Genomic DNA, 19,983 nt, shown 5'->3' with positions numbered 1-19,983 from the left:
CGTAATCTTACGAGAATAAAGTCATAATATTATAAAGAAGAAATTTTATGTGTTATTTTCTTTTTTTCTCGTTAAGTTATGACTTTATTCTTGTTATATTACGATTTTTTTTACGTAAAGTTATGACTTTAGTCTCATAATATTCCGACTTTTTTCTCGTAAAGTTATGACTTTATTCTCGTAATATTACGACTTTATTCTTGAAATCTACATTTACATTACATCGTACATTTGCTCATGGGCCCTCGCTGTATTAGACTTATATTCTATATACTTAGACTATAAACTGTGTTGCCTTCATCACAATGATCAAATGTTTTGCGGCTCCAGACAGATTCTCTAATTAGTTTTTTGCCTAAAAAGGCTCTTTTGATAGTAAAGGTTGCCGACCCCTGCTTTAGGCCATAATTTATTTATAAGGGTTGATATGGACCCCTCAAATGGGTATACAATTTATTCTTTCAAATTAATAATTTAATTCAGGGTAGGTTGCGAAAATGAGATTGTTGTACTCTAGATTGGGCTTTTATTTGAGAAATGGCTATTCTTTCCCGCCTAATGAAGTACATTGTTGTATGAAAAATGGAAAAACAAATAGAAATACAAGGACATGACCTCTGCGTCCTCAGTGGTAGTTACTGTCCTTTGTCTGATGAATTTACGGTCGCAGAACCGTCCTGAAGAGAAGAAATATCTTTTACTCATTAGTCATTTTATTATTTATGTATTGTTGAAACACAGTTCGATGAATATTGGTGACTGGATATGCAAATCCGTACATCTCATAGAGGAAAGAAAGCTTTATGAGACAGGCTGAATAGAGTCATTTTGTGAAGGTGTTCTCTCTGCTTCTACTTTAATTAATCACTCTACACTTTCTTGATTTAAGCCATTCATACTCTTTTCATTTTACGTGGCTTCAGCCTCTTCTGCTCCTCTCCTCTCTCACTGTGAATTGTTAGCTGTGTGCCCTGACTGTGCCTGGGCCCCCGAGGCAGCGGGGCTACAGACAGATGGCAGCACAGTTGTAAAGCCGGGGGGGTAAAGTGAGGAGGTTAGCCGGCGTGGCAGCGGGTAAGGAGGTGGTCCATTCAAGGGCACATTGTCAGTCGCCTGGGTGGAAGGAGCAGGGTGGCCCTTAGCGAGGAACCGAGGCACTGTGGGGCCCTCCAGAGATGATGGGAGTCAAGGGTCGGTCTGTTATTTATAGCTGTGATGAGACCACTGAAGCACACTCTCAGTGTTTAGCAGGAAAGGTTGCACAGTGAGATTTATTTTGTAGTTATTAGCCAGAGGTGTTGCCTGCAGCAGGTACAGGATTCTAACAACAGTCTACAGCCATGCTAGCGGCTGTGTGAAGCTGAACTCAGACACTTGAGAGAAATGCTAACGCTAGCCTGGCTACATGCTCACAATGACAATGCTAACATGCTAATGTTCAGTAGGTACAATGTTTACCATTAACGTTTTAGCTAAGCATGCTAACATTAACACTAACTACAATGTTGACCTGATGATGGCGCTAGAGGAAAGTAAAGGGATCACCAACGTTATTACAATTCATCCTGAGGGGAACATGAATGGCTGCCGACAGACCAACTGACAGACCAACTGACAGACTAACTAACAGACCAACTGACAAACCAACTGACAGGCCAACTGACAGATCAACTGTCAGGCCAACTTACAAACCAACTGACAGGCCAACTGACAGATCAACTGTCAGGCCAACTAACAAACCAACTGACAGACCAACTGACAAACCAACTTACAGACTAACTGTCAGGCCAACTGACAGACCAACTGTCATTCCAACTGTCAGGCCAACTGACAGACCAACTGTCAGGCCAACTGTCAGGCCAACTGACAGACCAACTGTCAGGCCAACTGGCAGACCAACTATCAGGCCAACTGACAAACCAGTTGACAAACCAACTGTCAGGCCAACTGACAGGCCAACTGACAGGCCAGGTGACGGACCAATCGATGGAATAAATGACAGGCCAACTGTCAGGCCAACTGACAAACCAACTGAAAGACCAACTAGCAGACCAACTGGCAGACCAACTGACAGACCAACTGACGGGCGAGGTGACTGGCAAGCTGACGGGCCAGCTGACAGACCAACTGACGGGCCAACTGACGGGCCAACTGACTGGTCAAGTGACGGCCCAATCAATGGACCAGCTGACAGACCAACTGACAAATCAACTGACAGACCAACCGATGGATCAGCTGACAGACCAACTGACAGACTGACTGACAGACCGAGTGACAGGCCGACACTGCCCTCCTTAGAGCCATGCTGTTATAATATCTACAAAATAAGACTGATTAACTGGACAGATGTGCAGGACGGTGCACCAGACTACTGGTTTTAAGCTGTAAATAGTATTGTGTATTATGTAATAGTAATAGTAGTAAAATAATATCTTCTGACTCACTTGACAACCCTCCGAGGCCTTTCCAGCGCCGCTATTCCAGAGATCTGAGTGCTGATTGTGTTTGAGAGGTTTTAAACACCCGCTTTCAAAATAAGACGATAAATACTTGAAATGTTCAATGTACTTGTAATGCAGTTGAATGCTGCAAACATTATTGACATAATTTGTGTCCCGGTGAAGTACTAGAGTCCTGCTGGAGTGCTGTTTTATTCTAATTTGTCTTTGAATACTACAGAGAGAGCTTTATAAACACAAACCCACTCATTAGATCGGTCTATCGGGTGATTCTGCAAAGCTGAAACTATCCCTCAGAGTGAATCCCTTCAAAATCTGAAAAGGTTGTAAAGTTGTATTCATTGCTCACTCACTTTCTTTGACGTTGTGATTGTCAAAACAGAGCAGGAAAATGTTGTCTTCTTCTTCATAATTTTAAAGGTCCCATATCGTGCTCATTTTCAGGTTCATACTTGTATTTTGTGTTTCTACTCGAACATGTTTACTGTAATGTTAAAAAAACACATTATTTTCCACATACCGTCTGCCTAAATATACCTGTATTCACCCTCTGTCTGAAACGCTCCATTGTAGTGCATTTCAATGGAATTGCAACGGAATTGCGTTGCTAGGCAACAGTTTGGGTCTATGTTTACTTCCTGTCAGGTGGTGTTATTTACATACACTGAGACAGGAAATAAACTGGGACACATTTAGAATGTTTACGTTTAAAACCGTATAATGGTCTAAATATTGTATATTTGTGACATCACAAATGGACAGAAATCCTAACGGCTTGTTTCAGACGCACAATTTCTGAATATGGGCTGTGTGTGTTTCTCCGTATATTGAGCGTTTTGATAGTTTAACAGTATTTATAAAGCACTTAAACCTGCTTTATAATATAAAAGACAAGGAAATCTCACTTTTTTACAATATGGGACCTTTAATAGAACTGTTGGTTTGCTCACCACGGGCACTTGGGAAGGGGAAGTGGAGATCTTCTGCTCCTGAATGTGCTGACAAGCTGGTTAAGTGGGGTGTGGTCCCTGGTGGCTCACTAACACACTCTGATGTAGGTTTCTTGCCAAGTCACATTATCATATTGCCTACTTTATTCCACTCTTAAATCATTTTTGGAGTTGCACTAATGCAGTATAGAGCGTAGCATCCAAAGTTTATATATTTGCCTGCACTCCCGAGGTCGTTTCTGAATTATGACGTTTTCTATTGGGAATTTAATCTCTTAACTAGTGTAAAGCCGTGACGCCAACCGCCTGATTGGAATTACAGTGTGTGCAGAGGACTGTGGGCAATACAGCGAGCGGCTATTGGTCTACTGCATCAGCATGACACGTGGATTTAATAAATCCTATTTGCATTAGCATATTAATTAGAACCGCACATCATCGCCACATGTAGTGCATTCATGCTTATCTGACACATTTCAGTACATGCGGGCGGATAAAAGAAATCTCCATGTGCATGCATGTGTTTTTCACCTAATTCCTGTGCTCCTGTCATTTTCTCCGAACAACCACCCCTTCTATGAAAAATGAAGAGTTACTTGATATGCATTATAAATAGCTGCTCCGTGATTGGACGAGCCCAGACTCTCCTGCAAGCTCTTCCGTATAGCAACAGCCCCCTCCCATCCCTCCTTCTCGCCCGCTTCTCCCTGGAATCCCCTTTCTCTCCTCCTCCTCCTCCCCCCGCCTCCCATCTCCTTCCCTCTTTCAAAAAACGCAGACAGATCTCGTCCCTCCATGTGGCTTCACCCCCCAAAACCCCACAATGCACTGGGTGCAGCCACTGGCTTTAGATGTGGCAGGCAGTGTCTGTGCAGGGGGGCTCCTCTCTCTGCTCTCCTCCTCTCCTCTAAGCTACAGACCGACTTGCTCCTCCCGCTGGCTCCCACTGCTGCGGCAGCATCTGGATGTGGATGTGGTCGCCATGGCAACAGCAGCGGGCCTGACCCCACCTCCTCTCCCCTACTCTTCTCTCTCTCTCCACACACACACATCCTCTCTCTCTCTCCCTCTCTCTCACAGACACAACGCCTCTACCCCTCCTGCCTCCCCCCCCCCCTCTCCTTCTCCTCTTAAGCTTTTTTTTTTTTTTCTCTCTCTCTGCGCGACTGGGTGCGTTTCCTTCAAGCTTGACCTGGATTTGATTTGGCGTGCGGCGCCGCTTCTGCCACGCTGCTTGTGTGACAGCAGTGATGATGATGATGGTGAGAGAGGGGGTGTGCATGGTCAACTGACCTGTTTCAAGGAACTTTTGGGGTCAAACTGGAAATTAGCTCCTTTCATCTCATCTATTCTTCTTTACTTTCCCTTTCATTTTCTTTGATTTCCTCTCATCTGCTTGTTTCTCCCTCTCTTCTTTCCTCTCGCCACTGCCTTTTCTTTCCTCCTCTCCTCTTCCTCTCCTGTCCTTGTTTCTCACTTCCTTTTCCTTTTGCCACAAGCTCTCCTCTCCTCCCCCCAAGCACTACCACCATCCTCTTTCTACTCCCTATCCATGTGCTTCAGGGCAGAAGCAAAAAAAAAAAATCAAGAAAAGGAGTCAGCTGTATCCTCCCCCCTCCATCACTGTACTTAACATCACACCCTGAGCCACTCTTCTGCACCCCCCCCCCCCCTCTTCCCCAATCCCTTCTTCACCCCCCCCCACCCCCCCATCACAAATCCTTGCCTCCTCCTCCTCAGCTGAATATTTGAACAAAGATATCAGCCTCCTGAAGGCAGATATCGCTGCATTTTTGTCACAGTGACGCATGTAGCTCTCAAATACATGGAATTTATTGTTCATTTCCTCTTTCTTGGCTCTCTTTGTGACTGCGACCCAGCAGCGATGTTCGCACATGTATCCGTAGAGCCACCCGTCACAGCAATCATTCACTGAAATGTCCTTTAAAAAGAGGAAAAGGGGCTCTCTCTGTGCACAGTAGATGAGGACAGCTCATCTATATTACAGATACATTAATATCGTAATAGATCAGCTGCATACTGGTACTTTCATTTGTTTTCATTCCTTTTATCTGAATCATAGTTTGTTTATGATGCAAAATCTGCTGAATCTTACATAGATTGTAGTTTTGTTTTAGTTACGAAGACTTTTTTTTCATATGTCTTATTTTTTATTGTTGTTTTATTTTTATCATTTTCATCGATAACCCTCTAACTTATTTTCCGATGTTTACAGTACATTTGGTTACGGCCTGCTGTTTGCTTTTAAGTTGCTGTGTATTTTATTTATTTATTTATTTTTAAAATCAATTTATGTGGACCCCTGGAGGATCAGAAAGCACTTTGTGGGAACTAGAAAAATAAATAATAACTATTTTCCTGCATGCAAAACATAACATGAACATGACCACATGTGGTTCAGTCATCCTCAGACATAAGCAACATAGTAGGGTTGTAACAGCATGAGATTTACACTGTACGATTACCATCTTAGAAAATATAAAATATAATCACGATATTACACTATTATTATTATTATTATTATTATTAGTAGTAGTAGTAGTGGTAGTAGTAGTAGTAGTGTTATCACTTGCAATGACTCTTAAAGGCATGAGAACAGAATAATAACTATCTTGTCAAGAAGGAGGTTAAATAACGCTCCAAACTTGTGCAAAATTTTGGCGAGGAAAAACTGTCATGGCCATTTTCAAAGCGTTCCCTTGACCTCTGACCTCCAGATATGTGAATGAAAATGGGTTCTATGGGTACCCACGAGTCTCCCCTTTACAGACATGACCACTTTATGATAATCACATGCAGTTTGGGGCAAGTCATAGTCAAGTCAGCACACTGACACACTGACAGCTGTTGTTGCCTGTTGGGCTGCAGTTTGCCATGTTATGATTTGAGCATATTTGTTTTATGCTAAATGCAGTACCTGTGAGGGTTTCTGGACAATATCTGTCATTGTTTTGTGTTGTTAATTAATTTCCAATAATAAATTATACATACATTTTCATAAAGCAGCATATTTGTCCACTCCCATATTGATAAGAGTATTAAATACTTGACAAATCTCCCTTTAAGGTACATTTTGAACAGATAAAAAAATGCGTGATTAATTTGCGGTTAATCGCGATTAAATATTTGAATCGATTGACATCCCTATATGTCATATGAAGCATGTTAGTTTACGTGTTAGCAGCACTATAGCATGTTAAATTAACTACTAAATGAAAACATCAGCTGTGAGCTTTTAAACCTATGTCCTATGATTATTATCAATGAACATATACTGCTCCTGTCCATACTTTAACTCATACACACACACACTTATGTCAGTTTATTTCAATACCTTAGATAAGCAAATGAACACGGTATGATAACCGTCAACTTTCACACCACAGTATATATTGATACCGGTACAACATAGTAGACATGAACACACCCATATCATCATGGCTTTGTGGGATGAAATTATAAAAACACACTGCATCCAACTCATGTTTTCTGCCTAATTTGTGGCATTATGGAACATATTGCAGAGATATTTGCTCCTCCTGAGAAGACTAATCACTGACATGTGTCCTGTGAGAGCTACAGTAGGACAGAGAACATGTAGCAGCAGAGGAGCTGCACAATAAAAACAATCAGCCCTGTTTTTTACCAGGCAGCCGAGTCTAATGCCGTTTCTGGGAAAGCGGGGAGGCTGGCACACCTGTTGGTCTCCAGGGAAATGCATCTTTTGTAGTGTTATGAGGTACTGTCTGTATGTGCTCTCATGTTCCCTCCAATTTTGGAACTGTGAGAGAGATATTTATTTTGATGCGTGACGTATGGCTCGGAGGGAGGGGATTCGCAGGGAAGTAACAGCCGTGAGGGAGTGCGCCTCGATCAAATTAGTCTCTCTAATTCAATCTGTTCACAGCACTTGGACTCCATCATGGTTTATTCAGTAAGGTGAGCGTACTAATTGTGATCTGGTTTCTCTCCCTTCCTCTCTCTCTCTCTCTCTCTGTCTCCTCTCACCTACTTTTGCACATTTTTTTGTGTGTTCATCTGTGTCCCTGCCTCCATACTCCCTCTCCCCTTTGCCCTTTTCTGACAAACAAACCCACTCTTTCCTTACCCCTATTTCATCCTCCTGCAACACCTCTCCTCTGGGCTTCTCTTCTGTCACACTGTAGTAGAGCTGGTGGACCAGCAGAGGGTGCTGAGGACCGGTTGCCTGGTATCCGGGGTCCACACTCCACCCATCCGACGTAACAGCAAGCTGGCCACCCTGGGGCGCATCTTCAAGCCCTGGAAGTGGAGGAAAAAGAAAAACGAGAAGCTAAAGCAGAGTTCCACAGGTACAGTGCTGGATGGGTGGAGGCTGGCACAGATTCACATCCACACACACACACACACACATTCAAATGCACATTTTCTCTTCATCTCCTCTAATGAATCAAGTTAGGAAGAGATAATGAGAGGGTGTGGGTTGAAAAGATGTGGCAAGTCATGCTCCAACTGTTTGAATTAAGGCAGTCCTCATCAATTTATAATGACGCCAGAGGAGAGCTTTATACATTTTTACTTGCTTGAAGCTGCGCGGCACATTATTGTGCACATTTGAAGGATGAAACAATCAAACAGAGATCGTTGGCTTAGCACCCCATATTACTCTGGATGAGTCATACAAAATACGTAAGAATTTGGCTGGACAGCAGACTGTCATTCAAGATTCATTGTGGTGACTAATTGGCCCCGATACCGACAGCCACAGTGGGCTGTGGTGGAAGAAGTACTCTGATTTTTGTACTTAAGTACAAGTAGAAATACCACCTAAATACGACGGAGTATTAGAGCCACATTGAGGGGGAAAAGAAATCTGAGATTTCGAGAATAAAATCATATTACGAGGAAAAAGTCGTAATTTAATGAAAATAAAGTCATAATATTTCAACAAAAAAGTAATTTCCTCCTCCACAAAAGAGTCAGTTTCCTCCATCAGGTCCGTGTGGCTCTTTCTTCAGAATAAACGCAGTTTCTTCCACAATCTTTTCCAGGTCCTGATACTGATGATGTTGTGGTACTGATGTGACAAAAGATGAAGGATTTGGTTATTTATGAAACCTAAACTAAAGTTTAACTTCACAAGATGCTCCACGTTCCTCGTTTTCACACAGCTGCTCTATTTCCCCTCTAAAATAACACGTAAAATTACTACTTTATAATATTATGACTTTATTCACAATATATTACGACTTTATTCTCAAAATCTCAGCTTAATTTTTTTCCCTTAATGTGGCCCTAATACTCCGTCATACCTAAAAAATACTGCATTTCAAGTAAAAGTCTTGAATTCAAAATGTTATTTGAGAAAAGTACAAAAGTTTTATTAGCGAAATGTGATTAAAGTATGAAAAGTAAAACTTCCTCATATTATATAATCTGATCATTTAAAAGTAACTTTAAGAGTCAAGTAAATGTAGTGGAAGTACAATATTTACCTCTGCGACGTAGTGACATAGAAGTAACATAAAATGGAAATAGTCAAGTAAAGTACAAGTATGTCAAAATAGTGCTTAAGTACAGATACTTGAGTAAACGTACTGAGTTACATTCCATAGCTGATGGTGGTGAATGAAACGCTTGTATGTGTTATCGACGTGCATACCTTTAGTTTATCCTTGGTTGCTTGCTGTGGTTGTTGATTGCAGACTGTAGTTTCTTTATCTGTGTTAGTACTCGTGCAATATTTGGAATCTAGCTTATTGTTTTGTGTCGTTTAATTGTGTTAGTTTTACGGTAAAAAACATTTCATCCCCAGAGCTCCAAAAAACACCGAGACCACCCACCTGTGTCTGCTTATTACCTGATTGTGTGGCATGACCCATCACCAACATGTTAACTGCCTCCTTGTGGCGTGGCATACTAATACCCACAAAATATAAACTAGACCAAACCTTCATATAATATAAACACAAATGTGTTTCCTTCACTTTAAACCAATATAGTTTGACTCTATACAAATTGAATAAAGTATTAGGGAAAAAAATAATTTGTGAAAAAAGTATCCTGAATTCGAAAATACATTGCAATGATTTGGACCTGAAAATCTGCCAAAAGTAGCTTAACTGTCCCTGTGTATTAGATAACAGTTACTTCAAACACTTGGGAGCATATAACATATATAAGTATCTATGGGTGGCCGGTAGTCCAGACAGACGCATCCCAGGGAGAGTGTATGATGAGAGAAAGATGATTTACAGGGAAGGCTCTTTCCCGGTATTGACCGACAGCGGTCCATTACTTTAAGAGGTGATAACCACTAATAAACTGCCAGTCAGCAAATCTATCATATCAAAACATAATCTAGGGATGTATAAGAATTAAAAAGCCACAACTAGAATTTGCCCCCAGATAGTACCGGTATGTTAAATTTTGGGTCTGGGCCCATGGACTACATAAATGCTTTAAGTTTGGTTAGGAAAACAGGTTTAATACAAAATATATGTATATATATATAATTAAAAATATATATATATATACATATATATATATATATATAAATATAAACAAAAAATATATACTGTATATACATATATCTAAATAAAAATAAATATATATATACATATAAATAGAAAAATATATAAATAAAAATTAATAAATAAATAAATTCATATTTCTATATATATATAAATAAAAATAAATAAATACATATATATATAAATAAATGTATTTATATGAATATGATTATTATATAATCATTTATTTTTATTCATTTAATTTATAATTTATATTTTTTTATGATTTATATTTTATATAATATTTTATATTTTTTATAATATATATACTGTATATATTATTCATTTTATCTATTGTGCAGCAAACAGAATATTTTTTCATCCAGCTGGTTGGAGGAGTCTTTTGAGTATTCTGGAAACACCTTCAGAGCATCAGTACACTTTTTTAAACAACCTTCAGTGTTTGTCAAATGTTGCCTGGTATTTATTTTTTCTGAAAATCGTATGCTCAGCGCTGTGACTCAAATATGGTTAACACACGAGAGACACAAGCTCAAGCTAATCTTGAATTACGGTTCTCTTCCAAACATTAATTTGAACGACTGAATTTTGTAAAACGATAACACGATACGATCAGATCGTCGTGATACATTCCCGCTGAAAGCTGATCACTTGGTCACCTTGTGCGCTTGCTTTTAAAAAGCAGGTATCTACACAGTGTGTCTGGCGTTATATTTGCTGAACACACGGCTAAATGTGATGCTCTGGCTGTAATGGAGAGTGCTGTTGAACCAAGGTGACATAAAGACTGAATGTCATTTAAGGGAAATGGTGACAGTTGGTCACAAGAGAGTTCTGTTGCAGTGTGTCAGTGCTTTTCAGTCTTTTCAAGGGCTAATTCCCCCATCACATTATATACATCTATTTTCATTTTTCATTTACATTATATCTATTCACACAAACGGTGTATTTTCACTTTTATCTCATTGTGCACAAGGTGAAAACTAATCCTCAAACCAGTGGTTTTCCTTAAGGGAACCCTCTCCTATCATTGCGTAAACTGACGACCCCTGACTATGTCACATTTTATTTATATTTCATATTATATTCAGTACATAACAATAACATTACAGACCAAACTGATAAACTGTATAATTAACCCAAATATTGAACTCAATAACTGCAGGAAATTTGCGTAAAATGAGAATACATTTTGAGCTGATTATTTCCTGTGAATATTACATCAGCGATGAATTTTCCTGTTATTTTTAAGGAACTTTTAATACAAATCTGTCTGTAATTCTTTTAATTTTTAACAATTGTATAGGCTTTTTTTTTTGACAAATTCTGTGTTTTCTTTTCCATGACACTTTTTAAGTTTACATCTTAAATAATAATCCAAACTTTAAAAATAACAATTTAGTTTTCTTCACAGAGCTGAATGAAATGTTGAGATATAGACCTACTGTAGGAGCCAACGCGTGTATTTAACCTGTTGTTTATTAGCATTATTATCTGTTTAGGCTGCACAAAAATAGAGCAGCTGTGTGAAAATGAGGAACGAGGAGCATCTTGTGAAGTTATACTTTAGTTTAGGTTTCACAAATAACCAAAATACATCTTTTGTCACATCAGCACCACATTATCATCAGTATCAGGACCTGGAAAAGATTGTGCAAGAAACTACGTTTATTCTGAAGAAAGAACCACACGGACCTGATGGAGAAACTGACTCTTTTGTGGAGGAGGAAATTACTTTTTTTCTCGTAAAGTTATGACTTCATTCTCATATTATGATTTTTTTTTCTTGAAATAGTATGACTTTATTCTCGAAATATCCGATTTTTTTCAGCCCTCAATGTGGCCCTAATACTCCGTCGTTCTTTTGGTTAACATCCCTTCCTGTATTTGGGACAGCGGTGTGGTTTCACTTTTATTTTTACCTGCTCACTTGGACACGTGGGAGTTAGACAAAGAGGGCGAGATAGCGTTGGATATTTTCTGTTGACTGTCACTTCAGGTTTAAGTTATTCCAGTTAGCTTTATTGTTTATAATTCCTTTAATTTAATAAACAGAAAAAACGCATCTGGACTTTTTAGAACAAGTCACACAGTAAAGAGCCTACTTCTCTCTCTTGGCGGCTTTTTAAATGATAGTAGTTGCTACACCAACTGTATATTCATTTTTAAAAAGGCCTTGTGAAGCTTTGGCGACCTCTAGTGGTTCCCACAGGTTGGGAACCAGGGCTTCAGAACCAACTTAATAACATTGGTTTAAACTGCTGGATCATTGCTACACAATTTAACAGGCAATACTCACATCAAGGAAATAAGATGGTCTCAAAATCATTGTAACTGCATAGATCAGCCATCTGAAAAGAGAGAAATAGAAGAGATAACAGGAGGTACAGCAGCAATAATAGAAATTACCTTCTATTACTGGGGATAATTCATATGAATGTAACATAGTTCTGTTTATACCTGTTATCCTGTCCCAGATGTAGCATTATCCAGCAGTCTTCTATGCCACGACCCGAGCTCCCCCACCCAGGGCTGCTGCTCCGACGGCGCAGTCCTGCTCGGAGGATTCGGGGGATCTTTGAACCAAAACCTCACGGTCAGCAGCGTGGAGTACCTTGGTCCCGATGAGGAGCTTCCCCCTCCAGGTAAAGGACGATCCCTCGCCATGCTCAGACTCAACCAATCGATGGACATTATGGAGCTGCAAAAGCAAAACAGATGAGGGAGAAAATGGATTAGTAAAGTGGCTGGGTGTCTTTTCTCTCAGCTTTAGATCAATATGAGAGTGTATAAGATTGATCTGATTATTTACTGTTGTCTTACAACAGGTTGTTGATGTTATGATGGAATTTAATTAGTGCTGTATGTATGTATCATAAGTAAACGTTTGAATTAATTGTGTAGATTGTTTTTAATCTACAAAGATATTGCTTGATGAAAATGGAGACATTTGTGTGAGTCAATTCTCTACACATGGACCATTAGAGGGCAGCAAAGACAATCCAATATCGTTCTTTGCCTCCACTCTCATCAGAGGCCATAACAGGTCTACAATATGCATATTTGTCTGTACAAAACCAGCACAATACAGTACATTTCAGTATAGTTAGACATCTTAGAAAATGTCATTGGTAGAACCCGTGCAGCAAAATGTTACAACAAAACTAAAATGTTACCTCAATTTTTAAATGCTTTTTTCCCTCCATCACTTCGTTGTGCTCCAGTAGCTGCCCCTCCTCAGGACTGTGAACAGGTGGAGGAGAATGCACTACTACCGGAGGACGAGGGAGGCGAGGAGGTGCACCCTGCCGGGGATTTACCGGAGGGGCTGCAGGACGTGGGCGAGCAGATGGAAGAAAGACCGGAGGAAGAGGTTCCTCCGGTAACGTCCCCACCACAAGTACCTCCGAAACTGTTGCCCCAGCTGAATGCTGGAGACGGTGAGTCCTGTGTGAGGTTAAAGAAAAGGTAATTTCAATCTTATATAGGATTATTCTGAGGGGTCGTGAGATGATCGATGGGGACAGGGGACGAAGAAAAACCTAAATTCTGCTACACAAATTTGTGGTCATTTTGGGGAATTTCTCCAATCTTTGTTTTTTTGTGGTGAAAAATTTGATAATTTGACCCCTTTGGGCCTCAAACATGAAACCACCTGAGCAGTTTAGATGAGAATTCAATCTTTAGTGGATCTGCTGACAACTGAAACATGACAAGGAACCCAAACTAGACACTGTTTTATTCTAAGAGACGTTTGGGGAGATAAAAGTTAATGCAACACTGGGATTTCAACCCAGAACCTCCTGTTTACTAGAGGCGCTTTAAAGTGCTCTTAAGCACAGAACTGGATTAAATGTTCTTAGTTAAAGCACATTTTCCACCAGATCCGGTGACGGAAGGCGTCTCAACGCTGTTGTGGCGAGTTGGAGGGGGTCCGTATTTGAAAAATCTCAACTTTATGCAAATGAGCCCGTCCACTGCGACGCTTCCGGCTCATGAAACTTGGACCAAGCTGTCAAACGAGGCAATCTAGTTCTAAAGTGAAACAAGATTCAGAAAATGTTTTCAGAAGTAGATTTTGGTGGATTGTTTAGATGAAAAAACAGAAAGTTTACGAGCAGGCCGCTGTGTTGTTTCCTGTTTGAAACGACGAGCAGAAAACCAGGAACCAATCAGGTGCGTTCCTAGATAGGGAACGTCACTGCTTGAACGGCCAGTTGAGTGGAGCAGCGCGTCCTCTAGCGTCCTCACTGGATCTGGTGGACACGTTGCATTACAAGTGCTGTCCTCCACCAAAGAAATTCTTAGTACACTAACACTCGATTAGTTGCTTTAATCGACAGATCTGTTAAACTGAGTTTCTCCACAAAGAATCACACAAAAGCACCACTTTAAATCTTGTGTTTATCAGAGCTGTGCTCAGACGTTTCTTGGAAATCAAGTCAGCATGGAAAAGCATAAAAAACGACTAATCAACGAAAGAAATCTTAGGCGACTAAGACCAAATGACCAAGCGGAAGCAGCCCTATTAGTTACTATTCACCACTGTTGAACCTGTAAATGAGGGAATGTCTTTTGGGAGAATGGTGTTCATCCTTCCAGGTAGAGTTCTAGAGGTGTGAGTCTTTGACATGCAAAGATGTGTTGAAGCTGCTCTGGCAGGCAATTGTGAAGTTTGACAAATCCTAAATTTGGTACTGATACCTTTGTTTGAAAGTTGAAGTTGAAGACTTATTGACTAGGTAGAGCCAATTTTTATTTCCCTCTCATAATAAACAGATGTGCAAGTCAAGTGGACTGGGCAGTCTAAATTCCCCACAAGTAGAGACGTAAATGTGTTTCCCAAACTTCAGCTCAGTACCAGTGAGATAAACTCCAGCCCCCCAGGAGCCTGCAGACGAATATGATGATAAGAAAATTAAAGAAAACAAGAGAGAGAGAGAGAGAGAGAGAGAGAGAGAGAGAGAGAGATTGTGTTAATGAGTGTTTATCTGCTCCTTTCAGATTCAGGCCCTGCGTCGCTCCCCACTCACCTGCCCAACTCCTACCTCCCCAAGGAGCCTCCACCCAGGGCCACAGAAAGCATGGTTTCGATGACCCTGCCGCTACGAGGGCACCTATCCAACACCTCAGGGTCCCCACACATAGGCAATATGATGCACCCTCCCATGCCCCCTAGCTGCATTATGGAGGAACTGCAGAGAGCCTTCGCTTCCAAGAACAGACAGGAGAGGTGAGTCCTCAGGTTGAACCCCATAAGTACATCTGTTTATAGTAAGCATCTTCACTCAGACATACTGGGACTGTGAAAAACAAACATGTTGCTTTGTTAGGTCCTATTGGTGTTAAAGCTAATGCTGGCTCTGGTGGATTTGGTAACTACTCACAAATCTACAACATTTCTGACAATACATTTGTTAAAATTTCACATTGCTTTGTGGAATGACACCCTTAAAATATTCTATATTTAAATTCCTTATCCTCAACATTAACCCTATATTCCCCCCCCTCCCTTCCTGTGTCCCCCTCAGTGTGCATAAAGGGTGTGAGCAGGCCTCACCCCCAAGGCTGTGGTGTTCAGACGGACGGCTCTCTCGCTCCTGCAGCTCCGAGAACCAGCGCTCGTCGCCTTTCGGGATCGGCTGCGTCGGAGGAGGAGGGTCCGACTGGCCCAAGAAGGAGGCGGAGGAGAATAAGGAGAACATGCGGCTGGACCAGTGCTTCTCCAACACCTCAGGCCTCCCCAACGACTTGGAAGAGTGGAATGACTCCGTCATCTCTGGTGGGTTCAAGAGCTTAAAAGTATGATTTAACAATGCAGGCGGGAAGCATTTCATTCACACATTTGAAGTTTTTTTTTTTTTACTCTGTACCGTAAATAGAATGTGGGAGAGCAGAGTAGAAAATGTAGCCCTGTCATTGTGTTACTACGCTGTCCAACCAGTACTAGTATCCTGGACACTACCTGGTCTTTGCTGTTGCATCAATCAGTTTGTGGAAAGCTAAGCAGGGAATTCCAGACGTCCCTCTCCCCAGCAACATTTTCTAGCTCTTCCTGGTGGACCCCAAGGCATTCCCACGCCAGACCAGATATATAATCTCTCCAGCGTGTTCTGGGTCTACCCCGGGGCCTCTTACCAGTTGGACGTGCCCTTAGAACCTCTAAAGGGAGGCATCCAGGAGGCATCCTGATCAGATGCCCGAACCACCTCAGCTGGCTCACCTTTCGACGCGAAGGAGCAGCGTCTCTACTCCGAGGTCCTTCCGGATGTCTGAGCTCCTCACCCTCTCTCTAAGTCTGAGCCCAACCACCCTACGAAGGAAACTCATTTCTGCCGCTTGTATCCGCGATCTCATTCTTTCGTTCACTACCTAAAGCTCATGACCATATAGGTGAGGGTTGGAACGTAGATCCAATCCAATCCAAATTTATTTATAAAGCACATTTAAAAACAACAAAAGTTGACCAAAATGTTGAACAATTATACATGAAAAACATAAAAACAACACAATAAAACATTAAGACCAACTTAAAACCAACAGGACATTAAAATAATAAAAGCGTTAAGACCAATAGGAAAGGAAAAAGGATTAATATAGTCAACTCTCATGCCGAGCCAAAAGCCAAGGAATAAAAGTGTGTTTTGAGGTTTGATTTAAAAACGTAGATGGAGAGATCCATATAGATCCACATAGTTAAGATACGAAAAGTAAAATGAAAAGAGACACTGATTCTTATGAAGAGTCTACAAAGAATGATAAAAAAGTTTCCTGTGTTAATGCTGCGTGTATGCAATGGTTGCAGGTACACTTCCTCGCAGGCTAAGGAAGGAGCTGCTGGCTGTCAAACTACGAAACAGACCCAGCAAGCAGGAGCTGGAAGACAGGAATATCTTCCCAGCCAGGAGCGACCAGGAGCGCCAGGAAATCCGCCAGCAGATTGAGATGAAACTTGCCAAGTAAGAAATAAAATCTTACCCTACACTGCTATCTGAGTATTAGTTAAATATGAAATGTTTTAAGTAATATAATTTCTCTTTGCCCTCACTTAAATATCCCTTAATGTTACTCTGCAGTTAGTTAGTTATTCATGGTGCAACGATGCAAACCCAAGATAGATCTGCTTTTTGCAGGCTAAACCTGTACGCTTAATTGCTTCAGTTACGCAACACCCAACAGTAGGAGGAGGAGGTGAGATATAAAATCTGATCTAATCGAATCTGATTGTTTTGCACAGACTTGATTTGTGTTGTGTAATCTGCTTCTGCTCAGAGGAAACTGTTTGGCTGTAATTTCTATAAACAGATTCTGCATTCAGATGTAGAACTTGTAGGCAACGGGACAAGATTTTGGCATCGGAGGAAGCGTTCTGGTTTCCGTTTATAGTCCGAGTAGCATTAACCGATCAAGTTTGAGCAGGCTTCGGTTGAATGCAGGTAAACAGTCCGTGTGAAGAGGATGATAAAAGGTGGAACGCATCCGCCGAAATGCAATCTGGGAACCCACCGACTATCGTCTGATGATGATTCAGCTTTTTATTGGTTTAAAATTAGCTTTTAAACTGGCTACTTGTGAAACAATTCGGTCGTACACGTCGTCTCTCAACTCCAACTCTAGTCTTGCATCTCAAGTTTACATCGCCCTGGGTTCCCTCGACAAAATGCCAAATGGGATTGTTCCATTGGGTTTTGGATTATTGCAGAAAATAAGCTCTGTGACAAACAAACGTTTATGATACTTAAACGTTTAAGATAATCTTCACAAATGAACGCCACTATTATGATTTTTGAAGTGTAAATGCAATCACCAGAAGTAAAAAGATAACGTTAGGCTATAAATTAACTACACCATGGTCGCATGAGCGCGAGTATACACAACGAGGCTGTAAAGGAGGACGAGTCGGCGTGATGACGTTTAGTCGTCTCATTTAGCCACTTGTATTCAACCGCCTTTTTTAAGACACATAAAAGCTACAATTCACCAGTGGATATTTATTGATGTATTTTATATTGTAGAACAAAACATTAAAATCTTGTGTTAACCACAGAACTTATTTCAGGCATCTAACTAAAAACACATTGACTTCGAGACGAGGGAACCGGAAGTCCTGAAACGCTAACTCATTTCCAGGTTTTAGGACTCATTCCTGCATCACTCTATAGCCGCTTGCCCCCAGAGGCTTATCCGTCATCAGAGCGATAGCCGACGGGTTCTCAGATTGGTTTGGGTGTAACGCTTTTTACTCAGTCCTCGTGTTATATTCCAGAATAGTCTTAACCACTAAAAAAGATTCCCAATGTGGGGAAATGGTGAATCTATTTAAACCAGTGACGCGGCCAAATGAGTAAAGTCACAGAAGTTCTGTGGCGCAAAGAACACACACACGTGTTGAGTTAGTTCCTGGATGCTTCTACAAGCAGTTGTTCAAGTACCGAGCTTCCAGGAAATCTCCCTGTACGAGAGGCACCAGTGATGTTCATATGCTCCCCTGCCAGGACATTTATAGAACAACTGACTTTTCTAATACAACTGAGAAATGTGCAAAGACTGACAGCAGCAGTCTCGTGTGAAGGTGTCACAAGACCCAAGTTCTTTAACACCAGCGTATCAAACCGGGGGCACATCACGCCGTTACGTAACCCGCTGTGCAATAACTCACAGCCAGGCACAGAGCGCCACCCACACGTTCTAGAGAACGAGATCTATCGCCTGTCTGTGAGACAACTAAGAATACCGCCTCCATGATCTATTCTTAGACTCACTGAAAGAAAGAACATATTTTAATTGTTATTCATGAAATGTATAGATGTTCACAAGCAAACAGCTTATATAAAAGGTGAGGATGGAGAGCATGACTGCGGCTTGCGTAAGAGCCAGCTGAGTCTGTGTTTTGAGGACGGGGAGGTTCCACTTGTAGCGCAGCAGTGAGAGAAGCTGCTTGTTACATAAAGACCTGGTTCTACACAACACACCGGCTGGGTTCAGTTCATCTTGAATCCATCCTTTTGATTCATACAGAATAATAAATTAATGATCTCAGGAGGATCAAGGAGGATTCTTAAAGCAATTTGTGTGCTTCGTGCTGATGTTGCTGAAAAACAAAAACGTAAATGTATGCACATGTAAAAAGGCTTCTGGCAGCGGCTCAAGTTTGCTGCTTTGTCTGGAGTTATTATCTGTAAATCTCTTGGCTCTAAATATCTCATTTGAATATGATAACAGTGCCAAGCCTATGCAAGAAAATGCCTTTTCATCCTACAGTGCAGTATGTGTATAAATTGAAGGCTTACTGCACCATTTTTGGAAGGAAATCCTGGCTAAATATAGCTCTGAAGAGGAGGGAAAGAAATCTCATTTCTCCTGGGCATTCACACTGAATGACAAAACAATCCATCACACACTCCTCTGGATTTCTGTGGGTGACTCCCACCAAAGATTCATTTTTTTCCCCGTCCTATCTGCAGCTCACAATCAAAACATTTGCTGCCGATCGAGCAGAAAACGGCATCAGGACGGTGCGGTGGATAATGACACCTTGTCTGTCCACCGTGTCAGTGATAGATGACCTTTCTATCTTTAGAGACTCCCCGCTGCAGCCACACTCTGCTGTTTCTAATCTTAGCTCCTGACACTGTTTAATAATGCATCTCCCTTCTCTCCACAAATGTGTTATCAGGGAGTTATATCAGCAGAAATAATAGGTGTGGGGGGAAGGAGGAGCAGGTGGGGGTTTAGCTACTGTACTTAAAGGAAGAAAGCTGGGAATGGCCAATTTTATCTCCTCGCACAGTTGGCAGCTGAAATAAAAGTACAGACTGAAAGCCTCTGCCACCCACTCGTTGCTTTTGTATTCCTTTGTTTGGATATTTTATTCCTCCCTTGGCTGTGACATAGTTAGATTTTCTATTCTAACTCATTTTTGTTTGCAGAACATCCAGAGTGGGAAATGGAAACCCTCATGCCAAACAGGCGTTTATGCGTCATCGTGGCATTCTGGGGGATACCTTTCAAAATTATATGAAGTCACATTCCTAAACTCGG

The 19,983-nt window shown here is 41.1% G+C and overlaps 1 protein-coding gene and 1 long non-coding RNA gene across 7 annotated transcripts in view; one reads left to right on the top strand and one right to left on the bottom strand.

The window, feature by feature from the left end:
- The window catches only part of LOC119489490, a 38,925-nt gene extending 26,434 nt beyond the window's left edge, over positions 1–12,491 (bottom strand). For 3 of the 4 annotated variants that reach the window (XR_005207190.1, XR_005207187.1, XR_005207189.1), the window contains exons 1-3: positions 12,403–12,491; positions 12,242–12,293; positions 7,539–7,711 (exon numbers count right to left, since the gene is read on the bottom strand). This is a non-coding gene — a long non-coding RNA (uncharacterized LOC119489490). Of the gene's footprint in view, positions 1–2,444; positions 2,859–7,538; positions 7,712–12,241; positions 12,294–12,402 lie in introns of those variants that run through there. The other variant, XR_005207188.1, reaches the window with a different exon arrangement.
- phactr3a (phosphatase and actin regulator 3a) overlaps positions 1–19,983 on the top strand; it is a 53,001-nt gene that overhangs the window by 26,424 nt on the left and 6,594 nt on the right. The window contains exons 1-7 of one of the 3 annotated variants that reach the window (XM_037771987.1): positions 1,077–1,191; positions 7,597–7,761; positions 12,420–12,587; positions 13,167–13,382; positions 14,947–15,175; positions 15,474–15,724; positions 16,748–16,901. In XM_037771987.1, the coding sequence (XP_037627915.1) occupies positions 1,176–1,191; positions 7,597–7,761; positions 12,420–12,587; positions 13,167–13,382; positions 14,947–15,175; positions 15,474–15,724; positions 16,748–16,901 (1,199 nt within the window). In that variant the 5' untranslated portion in view covers positions 1,077–1,175. Of the gene's footprint in view, positions 1–1,076; positions 1,192–7,596; positions 7,762–12,419; positions 12,588–13,166; positions 13,383–14,946; positions 15,176–15,473; positions 15,725–16,747; positions 16,902–19,983 lie in introns of those variants that run through there. The other 2 variants (XM_037771986.1, XM_037771985.1) reach the window with 2 other exon arrangements.

Source organism: Sebastes umbrosus, chromosome 6, assembly GCF_015220745.1.
Source record: "Sebastes umbrosus isolate fSebUmb1 chromosome 6, fSebUmb1.pri, whole genome shotgun sequence".
Classification (NCBI taxonomy): Eukaryota; Metazoa; Chordata; class Actinopteri; order Perciformes; family Sebastidae; genus Sebastes; species Sebastes umbrosus.
This window is presented reverse-complemented; position numbering and strand designations above follow the sequence as displayed.